The following is an 18,053-nucleotide window of genomic DNA, read 5'->3' on the forward strand; positions in this document are numbered from 1 at the left end:
TATGGTCAATTAATTTGTGAAAGATTATTCTGGAGGTCATTAGGGTTTAATTTCAGTAAAGAAAGTAGTGAGGCATACAATAGTTCAGATTTTAAAATACCACCAAAAATAATTTTTCCAACTGAGTTCCCCTTTATTAAATACTTATTAAAAAGAAAGGCTTAGTTAATCAGGAACATACCCCTCTAGAGTGCATTTTTCCAAACGTAATATGCTAAGAAAATTCCATGATTATGCCAGACATCATGATGTTAACTTACTTCCTTATCAACAGTTAATCCAGATTATGTTTATAAACTAAGTTATTAAAGTTCCAGCATATTCAACAATTTAAGATCTTGATAAAGTTGAAAGAAAGAAAAGGAAAGATATTGAACATAAAATTCTCAGTACGATGTCCTGTAAGAAAGCAAAACCAAAGAAAAGGAGGAAGAGATAATATAAGAAACTACATCTTTCAATAAAGCCTTGCCACCCAATGTTAATGAATACAATTCAATGATTCATTTAATTTTGGAAAAGTAGTCCTCAGTGGGAATATTACAGAAGACTTTCAGAGATTATACTTATGACAATTAACTGACCATCTATTAATACTATGAACCAGCAGCACTAAGTATTTTACAGACACGATTCAATTTATTCTCCACAAAGGACTTATGAGGTAAAGTGGATTCAGAGAGGTTAAGTAGTTTGCTCAAGACTGCACAGCTAGTAAGTGGCAGAGGTCAGGATTCGAATTCAAATTAGTTGTTTCTGAAGTGCTGCCCTTTCCATTACCCGAAGCAGACTCCCATGGCAGAGGAAGGTAGAGGAGGAGACACATTGGGACCCGCTTCTACTGAGCAGGACAACTCTCTAGGTGGGGAAAGTTGTGCAATCTCACTATCACTCAGATTCCTCCAAACCCCAACTAAAGGATTTCACATAGCAGGAAATAGCTTACTGGTAGGATAACCTCTTAGAAAGGTTCTATCTGCAGGCAAATTTGAGAGGTAAGGTCTGCAGTATACCTATAAATATGCCCAAAGTTGGAAAGCTTTAAATGGTTTTCTGTTTACAATCATAAACATATCAACCCAACAGCAAACGGTACCTATAAAAGTGCACCGTTGGCACACCTCCTACTCATCACCTGCCCTTTTAAAATCCAGATTCCAGCAAAGGCAATGACAATGGACATTAACATGTTTCAGTAGCAGTAGCAGTAGAAGCAGCAGCAGCAGCTTAAGAATTTATCTCAAAAGACAGAGTGACAGTTGGAACCAAACCAGTCTGAGCAATCAAATGAGAGAAATGGTGTCAGTTAAATAGGATGGCCTCTGTCAGTTGGATCCTTACCTGCACAGGCAACACATTCTTCTCTGTAACTTCTACCTCACCTGACCCCAAAACACACACACACACACACACACACACACACACACACACACACACACACACACACACACACACTCCTATTTTCCTAGGCATTTATCATTGGCTAGGTGGTCCTTCTAGAGCATTATTTCCCCAAATATGGTCTGTGCACTCCTGGGGATCCCCAAGATTCTTTCACGAGGCCTTCATGGTCAAAACTACTTTCACAATAATATTATTATGCTATTTTCCTTTTTCACTGTGTTGATTTTGCACTAATGGTACACAAGTAACAGTGGGTAAAACTGCTGGGCCTTGGTGCAGATCAAGACAGTGGCATCTGATGGTACTAGTCATCACTGCATCTTCACAGACACTCATAACAGAAATACATGCTGGTTTCATAAACAGAATGTCCTTGATGAAGTAAAAATTATTAATTTTATTAAACCCTAACTCTTGAGTAAGATATTTTAATATTCTTAGTTATAAAATGGGAAATAAGTACTTGTAATGCATATTGATATATTAAAGTTGTCTCAAGGAAAAGCACTTGTGTGACTGAGTCATGAGCTCACCTAACAGCTTTTTCTCATGGAACACCATTTTTACTTGAAACAAAATGATTGACATATAAAATATGGTTATTCAAATTTGGTATCTGGTAAACATTTGTTTTTTGAAAATAAAAGAAGCCTGTCGTTTCAAAAGAAAGAAGGAACGAAGGAAGGGAGGGAGGGAGGGAAGTGTTTCTTACCAAACATAAGCATTAGAGCAGTCAAAGCAAAATTTAGAATTTTGGAAAATCTGTACATGCTACCATGTGCTTGAAGGCTTCCGAATACTTAAGACTTGCCTAATGAGATCGGTGATGACACTAACACATGTGGAGGATCCACGTAACTCAGTGAGCCACTATTTTCCAAGTGATCTGTGCATCATGTTACAGAATCACACATGGGTAAAAGATCATTCAAAGTGCGAGACACACCAATGTATTTTAATGCGACAGAATAAGAGAAGTTCACCGAGATGATTTTAAGTTCCACAACACAAGCCTTAAAAAAAAAAGACCACTTTTTGAGTTTTACTGTAGTAACAAATAATATCTAAAATTATTTACAAAGGCTAGTTAAGAACTCTCCTCTTCTAACTGCACACCTATGTGAGGCCAGATTTTCTTCAAATTCAGCAATCAAAAGAACATGTTGCAGCAGGATGAATGAAGAAACAGACATGAGAAACTGTCTCCTCTTGAACCAGACATTAAAGAGAGTTTCAGAAATGTAAAACAATGTCTCCCATCTCACAATATTATTTCTGATTAGAAAAATGTAGCTACTTTCTATAAAAATATGTTATGTTAACATGTAATGGGTTTCTTACTGTTATTTTTAACAAATTAATAAATATTGTTAAATGTTCTCAGCTTTAATTTCTAATATAGTAAACAGCTATAGACACAACCCACACAAACGAAAGCTTCCCAGGGTCCTCAATTATTTTTGAGATGATATGGAGTGTTGAGGCCAAAACGTGAGCACCAATGATCCAGAGGGCCCTGTTCCTCAGAGGCCGCATCAGCTGTCTGTCCTGACCCTTCCCACCCCACCTTCACTCAGGGTCCTCGCCACTTCACTGCGTGCTCCCTAACAGTATATAACTAAAAGTTTCCTACAGAACAGGCTGTGACCCCATACCTGTGTTACCCTATAGCACAAACACAAATCACTAAACCTAGTGTGAGAAAGGGCTGAATTAAATCACGTGATTTAGAGACGGGCGCGAGCCGCGGCTAAAAGCGCGGACCCCAGAGACAGGTGGGAGACGCTAAGGCTGCTGCTGCCGCCACCAAGGGGCCTGTGTGCGAGCACAGGTCACTATCCACACCCCTCTTCCGCGGAGCCTCTGCAGCCCGCCACTGCCAGGGTCCCGGGATCCAGGGACAACTTCCCAGTGAGAACGCACGGCGCGCCTCAGGCTGGTGCAAAGTCACGCCAGCCTCTGCCGCCGCAGGCCCGCCCCGCACGCAGTGCCCCTCCCTCCCCCGCCCACCCCCGGCCTGAGTGCGCCAGAGCCCCCGAATCAGCGGCTCCTTTAACCCCGTCCTGGCTGAGCACAGAACAGACGCCCTCTGGTGACCTATACGCAGAGGCGGGGCCAAATCCAAAGCTGAGCCCCTGGGACCTGTGAGAACAAAGAAGAGAAACGGAAATCTCTCCCAGCAGCCTCAGAAGCAGCGGATTAAAGCTCCACAATCAACTTGATGTACCCTGCATCTGTGGAATACATGAATAGACAACGAGTCATCCCAAATTGAGGAGGTGGGCTTCGAGAGCAAGATCTATGATTTTTTCCCCTTTTCCTCTTTTTGTGAATGTGTATGTGTATGCTTCTGTGTGAGATCTTGTCTGTATAGCTTTGCTTCCACCATTTGTCCTAGGGTTCTATCCGTCCATAGTTTTTAAAAAATTTTTTTCTTAATAATTAATTTTGATTTTAATAATTTTATTATACTTTACCTACTTTCTTTCTTTCTTTCTTTCCTTCCTTCCTTCCTTCCCTCCTTTAGACAACGAATCATCCCAAATTGAGGAGGTGGTCTCTGAGAGCAAGATTTATGATTTTTTCCCCTTTACCTCTTTTTGTGAGGGTGTATGTGTATGCTTCTGTGTAAGATTTTGTCTGTATAGCTTTGCTTCCAACATTTGTCCTAAGGTTCTATCCGTCCTTTTTTTTTTCTAAATAATTATTTTTTAATTCAATAACTTTATTATACTTTATTTTATTTTACTGTATCTTCTTTGTTTTTTCCTTCCTTCCCCCCTCCCTCCCTCCTTTCTTTCCTTCTTTGCTTTCTTTCTTTCTTCCTTCCTTCCCTCCTTTCCTTCTTTCTTTCCTCATACTTCTACTAATTCCCTCTACTTTTTCTCCCTTTTATTCTGAGCCGTGTGGATGAAAGGCTCTTGGTGCTCCAGCCAGGAGTCAGGGCTCTGCCTCTGAGGTGGGAGACCCAACTTCAGGACACTGGTCAACAAGAGACCTCCCAGCTCCACATGATATCAAATGGTGAAAATCTCCCAGAGACCTCCATCTTAACACCAGCACCCAGCTTCACTCAACGACCAGCAAGCTACAGTGCTGGACACCCTATGCCAAACAACCAGCAAAACAGGAACACAACCCCATCCATTAGCAGAGAGGCTGCCTAAAATCATAATAAGGCCACAGACACCCCAAAACACACCACCAGACATGAACCTTCCCACTAGAGAGACAAGATCCAGCCTCATCCACCACAACACAGGCACTAGTCCCCTCCACCAGGAAGCCTACACAACCCACTGAACCAACCTTAGCCACTGGAGACAGACATCAAAAACAGCGGGAATTACGAACCTGCAGTCTGCAAAAAGGAGACCCCAAACACAGTAAGATAAGCAAAATGAGAAGACAGAAAAACACACAGCAGATGAAGGAGCAAGATGAAAACCCACCAGACCTAACAAATGAAAAGAAAATAGGCAGTCTACCTGAAAAAGAATTCAGAATAATGATAGTAAGGATGATCCGAAATCTTGGAAATAGAATAGACAAAAAGCAAGAAACATTTAACAAGGACCTAGAAGAAATAAAGATGAAACAAACAATGATGAACAACACAATAAATGAAATGAAAAATACTCTAGATGGGATCAATAGCAGAATAACTGAGGCAGAAGAACGGGTAAGTGACCTGGAAGATAAAATAGTGGAAATAACTACTGCAGAGCAGAATAAAGAAAAAAGAATGAAAAGAACTGAGGACAGTCTCAGAGACCTCTGGGACAACATTAAATGCACCAACATTCGAATTATAGGGGTTCCAGAAGAAGAAGAGAAAAAGAAAGGGACTGAGAAAATATTTGAAGAGATTATAGTTGAAAACTTCCCTAATATGGGAAAGGAAATAGTTAATCAAGTCCAGGAAGCACAGAGAGTCCCATACAGGAGAAATCCAAGGAGCAATATGCCAAGACACATATTAAGCAAACTGTCAAAAATTAAATACAAAGAAAGCATATTAAAAGCAGCAAGGGAAAAACAACAAATAATTCACAAGGGAATCCCCATAAGGTTAACAGCTGATTTCTCAGCAGAAACTCTGCAAGCCAGAAGGGACTGGCAGGATATACTGAAAGTGATGAAGGAGAAAAACCTGCAACCAAGACTACTCTACCCAGCAAGGATCTCATTCAGATTTGATGGAGAAATTAAAACCTTTACAGACAAGCAAAAGCTGAGAGAGTTCAGCACCACCAAACCAGCTTTAAAACAAATGCTATAGGAACTTCTCTAGACAAGAAACACAAGAGAAGGAAAAGACCTATAATAACGAACCCAAAACAATTTAGAAAATGGGAATAGGAACATACATATCAATAATTACCTTAAATGTAAATGGACTAAATGCTCCCACCAAAAGACACAGATTGGCTGAATGGATACAAAAACAAGACCCTTATATATGCTGTCTACAAGAGACCCACTTCAGACCTAGAGACACATACAGACTGAAAGTAAGGGGATGGAAAAAGATATTCCATGCAAATGGAAACCAAAAGAAAACTGGAGTAGCAATTCTCATATCAGACAAAATAGACTTTAAAATAAAGACTATTAGAAGAGACAAAGAAGGACACCACATAATGATCAAGGGATCGATCCAGGAAGAAGATATAACAATTGTAAATATTTATGCACCCAACATAGGAGCACCTCAATACATAAGGCAAAAACCAACAGCCATAAAAGGGGAAATCAACAGTAACACATTCAGTAACACACAGTAGGGGACTTTAACACCCCACTTTCACCCATGGACAGATCATCCAAAATGAAAATAAATAAGGAAACACAAGCTTTAAATGATACATTAAACAAGATGGACTTAATTGATATTTATAGGACACTCCATCCAAAAACAACAGAATACACATTTTTCTCAAGTGCTCATGGAACATTCTCCAGGATAGATCATATTTTAGATCACAAATCAAGCCTCGGTAAATTTAAGAAAATTGAAATTGTATCAAGTATCTTTTCCAACCACAACGCCATGAGACTAGATATCAATTACAAGAAAAGATCTGTAAAAAATACAAACACATGGAGGCTAAACAATACACTACTTAATAATGAAGTGATCACTGAAGAAATCAAAGAGGAAATAAAAAAATACCTAGAAACAAATGACAATGGAGACACTACGACCCAAAACCTATGGGATGCAGCAAAAGCAGTTCTAAGGGGGAAGTTTATAGCAATACAAGCCCACCTTAAGAAGCAGGAAACATCTCGAATAAACAACCTAACCTTGCACCTCAAGCAATTAGAGAAAGAAGAACAAAAAAACCCCAAAGCTAGCAGAAGGAAAGAAATCTTAAAAATAAGTTCAGAAATAAATGAAAAAGAAATGAAGGAAACAATAGCAAAGATCAATAAAACTAAAAGCTGGTTCTTGGAGAAGATAAACAAAATAGATAAACCACTAGCCAGACTCATCAAGAAAAAAAGGGAGAAGAATCAAATCAATAGAATTAGAAATGGAAAAGGAGAAGTAACAACTGACACTGCAGAAATAAAAAAGATCACGAGAGATTACCACAAGCAACTCTATGCCAATAAAATGGACAATCTGGAAGAAATGGACAAATTCTTAGAAACGCACAACCTGCCAAGACTGAATCAGGAAGAAACAGAAAATATGAACAGACCAATCACAAGCACTGAAATTGAAACTGTGATTAAAAATCTTCCAACAAACAAAAGCCCAGGACCAGATGGCTTCACAGGCGAATTCTATCAAACATTTAGAGAAGAGCTAACACCTATCCTTCTCAAACTCTTCCAAAATATAGCAGAGGGAGGAACACTCCCAAATTCCTTCTACGAGGCCACCATCACCTTGATACCAAAACCAGACAAGGATGTCACAAAGAAAGAAAACTACAGGCCAATATCGCTGATGAACATAGATGCAAAAATCCTCAACAAAATACTAGCAAACAGAATCCAACAGCACATTAAAAGGATCACACACCGTGATCAAGTGGGGTTTATTCCAGGAATGCAAGGATTCCTCAATATACGCAAACCTATCAATGTGATAAACCATATTAACAAACTGAAGGAGAAAAACCATATGATCATCTCAATAGATGCAGAGAAAGCTTTTGACAAAATTCAACACCATTTATGATAAAAACCCTGCAGAAAGTAGGCATAGAGGGAACTTTCCTCAACATAATAAACGCCATATATGACAAGCCCACAGCAAACATCGTCCTCAATGGTGAGAAACTGAAAGCATTTCCACTAAGATCAGGAACAAGACAAGGTTGCCCACTCTCACCACTCTTATTCAACATAGTTTTGGAAGTTTTAGCCACAGCAATCAGAGAAGAAAAGGAAATAAAAGGAATCGAAATCGGAAAAGAAGAAGTAAAGCTGTCACTGTCTGCAGATGACATGATATTATACATAAAGAATCCTAAAGATGCTACCAGAAAACTACTGGAGCTAATCAATGAATTTGGTAAAGTAGCAGGATACAAAATTAATGCACAGAAATCTCTGGCATTCCTATATACTAATGATGAAAAATCTGAAAGTGAAATCAAGAAAACACTCCCATTTACCACTGCAACAAAAAGAATAAAATATCTAGGAATAAACCTACCTAAGGAGACAAAAGACCTGTATGCAGAAAATTATAAGACACTGATGAAAGAAATTAAAGATGATACAAATAGATGGAGAGATATACCATGTTCTTGGATTGGAAGAATCACATTGTGAAAATGACTCTACTACCCAAAGCAATCTATAGATTCAATGCAATCCCTATCAAACTACCACTGGCCTTTTTCACAGAACTAGAACAAAATTTTTCACATTTTGTGTGGAAACACAAAAGACCCCGAACAGCCAAAGCAATCTTGAGAAAGAAAAATGGAGCTGGAGGAATCAGGCTCTCTGACTTCAGACTATACTACAAAGCTACAGTAATCAAGACAGTATGGTACTGGCACAAAAAGAGAAAGACAGATCAATGGAACAGGATAGAAAGCCCAGAGATAAACCCACGCACATATGGACACCTTATCTTTGATAAAGGTGGCAGGAATGTACAGTGCAGAAAGGACAGCCTCTTCAATAAGTTGTGCTGGGAAAACTGGGCAGGTACATGTAAAAGTATGAGATTAGATCACTCCCTAACACCATACACAAAAATAAGCTCAAAATGGATTAAAGTCCTAAATGTAAGGCCAGAAACTATCAAACTCTTAGAGGAAAACATAGGCAGAACACTCTATGACATAAATCACAGCAAGATCCTTTCTGACCCACCTCCTAGAGAAATGGAAATAAAAACAAAAATAAACAAATGGGACCTAATGAAACTTCAAAGCTTTTGCACAGCAAAGGAAACCATAAACAAGACCAAAAGACAACCCTCAGAATGGGAGAAAATATTTGCAAATGAAGCAACTGACAAAGGATTAATCTCCAAAATTTACAAGCAGCTCATGCAGCTCAATAACAAAAAATCAAACAACCCAATCCAAAAATGGGCAGAAGACCTAAATAGACATTTCTCCAAAGAAGATATACAGACTGCCAACAAACACATGAAAGAATGCTCAACTTCATTAATCATTAAAGAAATGCAAATCAAAACTACAGTGAGATATCATCTCACACCAGTCAGAATGGCCATCATCAAAAAATCTAGAAACAATAAATGCTGGAGAGGGTGTGGAGAAAAGGGAACACTCTTGCACTGCTGGTGGGAATGGGAATTGCTTCAGCCACTATGGAGAACAGTATGGAGGTTCCTTAAAAAACTACCAATAGAACTACCATATGACCCAGCAATCCCACTACTGGGCATATACCCTGAGAAAACCAAAATTCAAAAAGAGTCATGTACCAAAATGTTCATTGCAGCTCTGTTCACAATAGCCCGGAGATGGAAACAACCTAAGTGCCCATCATCGGATGAATGGATAAAGAAGATGTGGCACATATATACAATGGAATATTACTCAGCCATAAAAAGAAACGAAATTGAGCTATTTGTAATGAGGTGGATAGACCTAGAGTCTGTCATACAGAGTGAAGTAAGTCAGAAAGAAAAAGACAAATACCGTATGCTAACACATATATATGGAATTTAAGAAAAAAAAATGTCATGAAGAACCTAGGGGTAAGACAGGAATAAAGACACAGACCTACTGGAGAAAGGACTTGAGGATATGGGGAAGGGGAAGGGTGAGCTGTGACAGGGCGAGAGAGAGGCATGGACATATATACACTAACACATGTAAGGTAGATAGCTAGTGGGAAGCAGCCGCATGGCACAGGGATATCGGCTCGGTGCTTTGTGACCGCCTGGAGGGGTGAGATAGGGAGGGTGGGAGGGAGGGAGACAGAAGAGGGAAGAGATATGGGAACATATGTATATGTATAACTGATTCACTTTGTTATAAAGCAGAAACTAACACACCATTGTAAAGCAATTATACCCCAATAAAGATGTTAAAAAAAAAAGAAGAAAAATGGAACCAGACTGAACATTAAAATATTATAAAGCACACAAAAAAAAATCACGTGATTTCATAAGAAAAATAATAAAGAGAGAAAAAGTGAATGTATAGATCTCAAAATGTGAGCTTTATCATCATAGAAGCAAAACAACTACATAAACCCATTTGGTCACTGAGCCAGGTTCCAGCTTGGAAGGGAAAATGGATGCACGTGATTTGGAGGACAGGACAAAGTGAATAAAAGAGAAGCAGGGCTTCCCTGGTGGCGCAGTGGTTGAGAGTCCACCTGCCGATGCAGGGGACACGGGTTTGTGCCCCGGTCCGGGAAGATCCCACATGTCACGGAGCGGCTAGGCCCGTGAACCATGGCCGCTGAGCCTGCGCATCCGGAGCCTGTGCTCCGCAACGGGAGAGGCCACAACAGTGAGAGGCCCGCGTACCGCAAAAAAAAAAAAAAAAAAAAAAAAAAAAAAAAAAAAGAGAGAGGCAAAAGCAGCATTAGTCCATGCAGGAAAAGAAATCCACGCCAGGACTGTTATGGAAGCCCAGATACTGCCAACCCGCCAGGTCTCCGCAGCCACCTCTGTTGCTTGACACCCACCACTTCAAATACAGCCCCAGCCATGCTGCCAGGCAAAAACATAGGCCTCACATCAAAATAACTCAAAGAAGAATTGTAAAATGTGAAAATGAAATGAGTCTGATTTTAAACAGAAAAATCCAGTTATAAGTAAATAATAATTGTAAATAAATATACAACTATTTGTGTGGACATACATAAACACATAGGCCACCTTTATGTTTTTACTTTACTTATTTAAATGTATATGCTGGCTGACTGTGCCTTAGCACTGTTGTCTGAATTTAGGTGGCCAGTTTTCTTGATCAGAAACCAATAAACCAGAACCTGTACAACATTTAAATAACCAAATCATATAAAAAAGATTTGAATTTTTAAAAATATTCTTTAGATTACAGATACTATAGAACATAACATGACAACAAAAAAACCCAGAAATATTTATTAATATTTTTATCACAGAGAATTCTTGGAGCTCAAAAAAATCTTATTATTATTGCAACTTTGTAGCAGATAATAATTAAAATTTTAGAAGACATTACTAGTTTAAGTTTATTCTTCTCCACTGCCCATCCTCTACAAGTAAAATAAAATGTGGGCACATGGAATTCTCAAGGATGGAATTATTTTGAATCATCAAGTGTTCTATGATTGGATTCATCTTTTCTATGCTGAAATACATGTTTTAATGCATTCTGAACAATAATCACTGCCTTTTAAAAACACACTATATCAACCATAATTCAATTACATGATAATGTCTCAGGGCATTACTCTAAACTTATTACTATGATACACAGAAATAATACACTTTCCCCATCTCCTAGTTGCCCTCCTTCCACATACAAATTATACACACAAGCACACACATACAGACATAAAATCTGCGGAGCAAATTATAAGTTACATTTTCAGGGTGGCACAAAGACAACTAAGAACTACGGATCCAGAATGGAAGGCTGCTGATTTCACTCTCGTCTTTAACCATGTCTGCCACAATTCCGCATGGCCCCCAAAACACAGAAGAGAGTGGTGCCCACTGACGTCAAAGACTACTACACTGTTAGGTTTCGGGGCTGGCCTGGGACTTCAGAGCTCTCTCTCCTCTCTCTTCATCATTTACTCGCCTTTCTGTACAATCAGGACATGGTGCTAACAGTCTCTGGCACTATTTTAAGTCCACCTGTCCTCAGCATGATTCTCTGCTGCCATTTTCTTTTTGCTTCTCTCTACTTTTCTTTTTGTTGTGTTCTGTTTCTGCTACACATATTGGACTGTGTCCTGAAAGCCTCACTTTCTGTAGATACTTCTAGTCAAGAAGATCTCCTTTCCTTCTTTAGGGTGCCCATTACTCCACAGCCATCATGTATAATGCTTGATCTGTTCTTGGTTATATGTTTCATTTGAAAGTATTTAAGAGGCTATTCTAAGATGACAACTACTAAGTTGACCTACGCTTTTCAGCTTTAGCCAGAAAATTTCCAAAATAAGAAATTATGCTGCATGGCTGTCCTTTTTTTTCCACCTTTGTATAATAATCACAGTATTATTCTTTGACCTGCTTAAACTAACATTTCTTCATTCACAACACAGTTATTGTGCTAAACACTGAGCTAGGAGCTAGGGACACAATGATAAAGAAAGTCAAATACTACGGCTCTTGAATAAAAAGCTTCAGCAATTTAATCCAGTTACACAGTTTACCAAACACAGTCCAGCTACTGAGAACCACTTGAGATTCACACACAATAATCTGGCTATCAAAATTAAGAGTATTCTTTCAAGTCTTTTCAAGAACTTCTCTACATGACAGATAAAACCCAAACAAAGTTCTTTGAAGAATATTTAGCTGTTCATTCACTAGGGCACAGCCCTCCCTCATGGGAGAAATTACACAGGAAGCTGTAAGGAATGAAGAAAACCCTTTAGGAAGCAATTCATGGCATAACAGATACTATGGTCACATCACCCTTGCATCCAATAAAATCTTATAGCATTCAAGCCACATTCCAAGGACTTTTTACATTTTAAAAGGCCACATTTGATGCGAGTTACAGGAGGGATTTTTAAGAGGAGGCCCTTAGCCTTCTGTAAAACTGCTACACCCCATTCCATCTATTAGAATAGTATATAAAGTAAATCACAGTTATTTCACAACCAAACATTAATCAGTTGCCACTTTAGATATTTAACTTAGTTTGGGAAAGTGTACTTATTCAAAATTTTTCTAGAGTAAGAAACTAGATGCTATAAAACTTTACAAGAGAGGAAACAGTCAAGATTAATTCTTAATCTTGGAGTCATTTTGTAAAATTATAAACTCCTTCTCTTGGAAGAATTTGATTTCTCTATGTTGTTTTTATCTACATACCTGTGTGGCTACGGATATGGACTCTCAGTGTACCACTGCTGGCAAACTTCTGGCCACAATATGGGCAGATTTTCTCCTTTTCTCCTGTATGTGTCTAAACGGAAAGGAATAAAAAAGGTTGAGGACAAATATAAAGAATGAGGTTAAAATGATTAAGTGCCTCTGACAACAGTAAATCCTTTTTTTCCCAGGATTATGTTCCTTTAAAATGATTTAATATCACAATGAGATTTTAAACAATTTATCATGGTTATTCCCACTGGTTCAAAAAAACCTCTTAGAATCATGTGTTAGTGTTAATTTGAAAATAACTCTGCAGTTTACATTTTAAGCCTTTATGGAGCCCCCATGTAAAGATGATTAAGTCATACAAAGCCAGTATATGTTAAAAAAACCACATAATCAAAATGGGGCTAGAGCTGCCCTTGACTGCTGCCAAGAAACACTTCCTTAGAAGCACTTTTCACATTCTTTGTGTGTATTTAGTGCTTGAGGACAGAATTAATCTCAATAAAGTAATCTGTTACTTGCATTATGTTTGTCAGACTGGACTGATTTTACTGCAAAGCAAAAAGGAATATAAATCTGATTTGATCTTTAAATTCAGCAGGTGTTAACTGAACAGTCAATTTGAAAGATCACTGCTGCCTTCAGTACCTTTAACCTGGACATAAAACCACCACACAAGAAAAGGTGAATGAGTATCACCAAAGCCAGTTTCAATACAATGTTAAGAGAGTTCAAAGAAAAAAAGAGTGACCTCTCCCAAAAAAGGAGGCAGATGAGGTGTTTTAAACTTGTCTCACAATCTCATCAGGCGAGCAGTGTTTCTACCAACATCAAAATAGGTCATTCCAATAAATGAGGCGACAGAGCTACTTTTCAAGTCCCATTGGTTTTCAAAACTTAGGAGAAGGGAAAAGGAGAAGGAAGCCATTCCTTCAGATACCTGCACATTCTCTCAGACCCTTTTTAGAATTGTTAGCTTCAATGATAACCTAAATATGAACAAAAGCATATAGTGGATCATCCGGGTTACCACCACCGTCACAAAACAGAACTTCCAGGGCCTGTGTTTGCCTTTGTTTTTACGCAAATTACTGGCAAATATTATTACTGGAATTGCCATGAGCTAATGTAGAAAGAACAGGAAAGGTTTTTTAAAAGGTGTTTTAAAAAGGTTTTTTAAAAATGATGTGTTCCCAGAAAGGAAAGACAGGCTAGCTGGGATAGAGAAAAAAGGGTGGGGTAATTATGTCAGAACCTGACAACCTCGAGGAACCACTAACTTAGCAAAACATTCTCATCTTCCATATTAAATCAACTGTTAACTTTAATATAATTGGTTTATAACCTTATTGGTTGATATTTAATTTATAAATTTTCATATTTGAATTATAATCTATATTTGGATATACACTATCATATTTGTAATTTTTAAAAGAGTTATAAATGAAATATCTTAGTCAACTTCAGTGTCCTCTAGATGTTTTTCCCTTGAAAAAGATTTATATTACATTCAAGTTTGAGGAATACAGTCTAATCAACAGCCACACTAGCCAATGATACTGTCTACAACAAACATCTCCTTGATTCTTCAATTGGCAGCACTTAACTTTCCATTTTCATTACAAGTTCTTATACAAAACAGTTATACATCCTTTACACTTCAGTAAGAGCTGTTACTCCCATGGTCCACATTATGGTTCAATTTAAAGGAAATGGTATAACATTTTAACATATAACAGACCTGTGTTCTTCTCACTCCCTGACAGAAGGGACAAAATATGGCGATTCTTTCCTGATTAATATAACGTTGTTTGGGAATGGTATACATCTATTATTATAACATGGGATTATTCCAAACAGGAAACTACCAAGTTCTTTGTAGTACGTTTATAAAATCCACAGGATTTCTTTTGCTGCTACATAAGTATTTCATTGTTCACCTACTTATATTCAGTTACTTATAGTACTTCAGTAATGTAAGTTTCAAACTAAAGGATACTACAGCGATATTAATTAAAATAATTAAAGTGTTCTTTTTGGCTTAATTCAAAAATATATATTATTATTAGGTACAGAAATTTGACTGGTTGGTATTGTAAGATATTGAAAGTATAACACTACAAAATCTTAAATATGGTTAGAAAGCATGGAAACATCACTATGAGAACAATATTAGATAAATGTATGAGACAAAAATGAACATTGCACCACAAAATATATTCTATGATAATCTGTTATTGCAGACAAACAACTATATCTTTCTTGAAAATTCACTATACTTTCCCTCATTGATTAAAACATAATAAAAGTCTATTAAATTCATGAAAAAGTAATCCAATCAAAGAAAGTTGAAAGATTATTCTATTCAGAGCTTTGAAAAGAGAAGACAGTATCATTATTAATCAGCATTAAAGATACAAGAAAAGAAAGTTACTCAGTCCAGTTCTTTTGAAACAGCTGTATTAAAGACAGGTACCAAAATAAAAGTCATAATGACACAGAAGCCACTTCACATTCACTAGGCAGGACACGCCGAGCAGCAGAGACTACCACACTTCAACAGTCATTTCTGAAGTCAACATTAAAACTTTCAACTGCATTAGTTATAATATGAATTTTGCTATTTAAAAAATATACTTAGAATGTATTTAATCAACAAGTAAAAATAATCTGTTGATTTGCTGAGGTAATTAGCATAACACAAATAAGATAATCTCCAAATCACCATCAGTATGAACATCATTTTATTCAAGTTGAGCAAATACTTATCAAGTCCCTGTTCTGTACCAGGAATTTCCCTAGGTCCTAGGGATGCAAGATAAAGAAGGACCACTCTAATCCTAGAAGAAGTCAGTCTAATAACTTGTCAATAGACAGCTGAACTAGCTTTGAAAAATAAAACTATTAAAGCTCTACTCAGTATCTTTAAAAAAAGGAACCTATGTTAATCCAAAAATGTATAAAGTCGAAAAGCTCCCGTTCATCGAGTACACCGTAAGACCCACCTATCAGCATCGTTTAGGACTGTGTAGCATCCATACCTGAATCTAGCTTTGCTTTCATATGACAAATATATTCTCTTCTGATAAAATGAAGAAAACAGACATTTGCTAAAGAGCTGCTATCACTCATGGGTTTCGTATTTGTCATTTTGAATAAATATGTTGATAAATTCATATATAATTGATTATCACATGATAATTAACATACACGCCTGTATGGTTAAAATACGTAATCCATTCAAACTCACGGAAGGCTTCTACTTACTTTCTTATGACTTCTAAGCACTGAAGGTGTAACAAATGCCTTATTACACAGCTCACATCTGTACTTCTTGTGTCTTTCATGAACCACCTGGACATGAACATTTAAGGTGTCCTTCCTTTTAAAGGTAGCATCACAGTGATGACACTTGAAAGTCCTCTCACCTTAGAAATGAAAAAGCCAAATAAGAGAAACACGGACACAACAGCAGGGTGCTGTTAACTCCCCCTCACATGTACTAGATTTACGGCTGTTTTCTCCAAAAACCCAGCTTTACAGCTCTAACAATTTATCATAACCATAAAAGGTCACTTTTCCAACAACTGTTCAGTTCCATATTTGCTCATTCCCTGTGTGAATCATGTGGGGGGGAGGGAGAGTCCTTTAACCTTCGTAGATTCTCAGTGCCTTTAACTGGAAAATGTGGGGACTGAATTCGCTAATTTTCTGAAGGTCCTATGAATTTTCTTTAAAAGTATGTATTTCTAAGGCAGGGGCTTGAGTTTGACAAAAGGTCTCTGTTCTGCAGAGTGAGTTGCCTTTGGGGCCCCTCCTGAACTCCCCTCACCCCACCATTCTCCCTCTGGCCTTCAGGGGCAGAGGCAGAACTGGCTCCCAGGCAGTAAACTGGAGGGAAGCCCCTGAAGGCGGACGTCAGAGCAGATCCTTCACCCCGGGACAGGAGAGGGCTACAACTCCACTATCTCAGGAACTTGGCCTGGAGGCCCCCTAATGCAGTCCTTGGTCTGCTGTGAAATGGCTAGGGAAGGGCTTCAACTTCCAGGCTCTCAGACTGTTTGGGGGCTGCCTCTCAAATAGGCAGCTGGATTGGGGCAGGGGGACCCAGAGTGGCAACTGCCCTTTTCTACCCTAGAGCCCCTCAAAGGGCCCCCCAGCTCTAGGGCTGGGGTCTAGGGCTGTACCCTAGAGTCCAGCGGGGGGCCTCCACCACCTGGCCCCTGGCAGTGCCCTCAGGCCCCTTTTCTTTCCTGGGCAGGGGACCCGTGGTGGGACACAGCGTCTTCCGAATGCGTCCCGGAGAGGGTACCTGGGAGGGTTTTCACCTTCCCATCAAAGAGCCTCGGCTTGCAGGAAAGCAACTCCAGAAGCTATGTTTAGGGAGTTTATGGGACTTTTTAAACTTTCATACCATGCTATGTCTAAAGTCCATTTTAAATACATTTTAAGTGATCAATGTACACAATTAGAAGATAGTGAATCTCCCAGAAAGATATAAAACATATGTAGCGTGTATAAAGACAGACTAGTATTCGCATATATTTTCCCTTTTTACAGAACAATTTTAATAGCACAGATTCAAAAAGTATATTCACTATGAGATAAAATATGCAGGTAACTGTCTACATCTAAAGAAGAGATTACCTCAATTTCAACCAAGCTCTTCCACCTGCCCTCCATTTAACTAACATAAATTTAGAAATGTGAAGATCCTATTATTTCGTCACACCAAATTTAAGGAAGGAATGACAAGAAGAACGAAAATACAAAGGAAAAGGCAAATTACCCTCCCTTTGTCTTTTCAAACAGAAGTATGGCTCTTTAAATTCTCTTAAAGTCTCTGAGGAAGTTGTTGAGTTGCTGAAATTCGATACTTGAAACCAAGTCACACCAAACCATGCATGAACTGTATAGATTCTGAGAGCTGTGTTTATATGCTGCCTTTGTGCTTTTTTGTTGCAGGGTGTTATTGTTGTCACCTAGTTTGTCTTCATATATCTTTCTAGATTTATTTAAAATTTTATTGATATTTGTATAAAATGTATAACCAGTGAGAGTAAAAGGACAAGTGACATAAAATTGTAAATGTTAATAATACCAAATCTATTCAGGCACTGGAAAAAAATACTCCACGATTGCT

General features: G+C 38.2%; 1 protein-coding gene across 1 annotated transcript in view; it reads right to left on the reverse strand.

The window, feature by feature from the left end:
• PRDM5 (PR/SET domain 5) overlaps positions 1-18,053 on the reverse strand; it is a 206,369-nt gene that overhangs the window by 66,210 nt on the left and 122,106 nt on the right. The window contains exons 11-12 of the mRNA XM_060147419.1: positions 16,178-16,338; positions 12,902-12,995 (exon numbers count right to left, since the gene is read on the reverse strand). Coding sequence (XP_060003402.1) covers positions 12,902-12,995; positions 16,178-16,338 — 255 coding nt within the window. The remainder of the gene's footprint in view (positions 1-12,901; positions 12,996-16,177; positions 16,339-18,053) is intronic.

Source organism: Lagenorhynchus albirostris, chromosome 4 (assembly GCF_949774975.1).
Source record: "Lagenorhynchus albirostris chromosome 4, mLagAlb1.1, whole genome shotgun sequence".
Classification (NCBI taxonomy): domain Eukaryota; kingdom Metazoa; phylum Chordata; class Mammalia; order Artiodactyla; family Delphinidae; genus Lagenorhynchus; species Lagenorhynchus albirostris.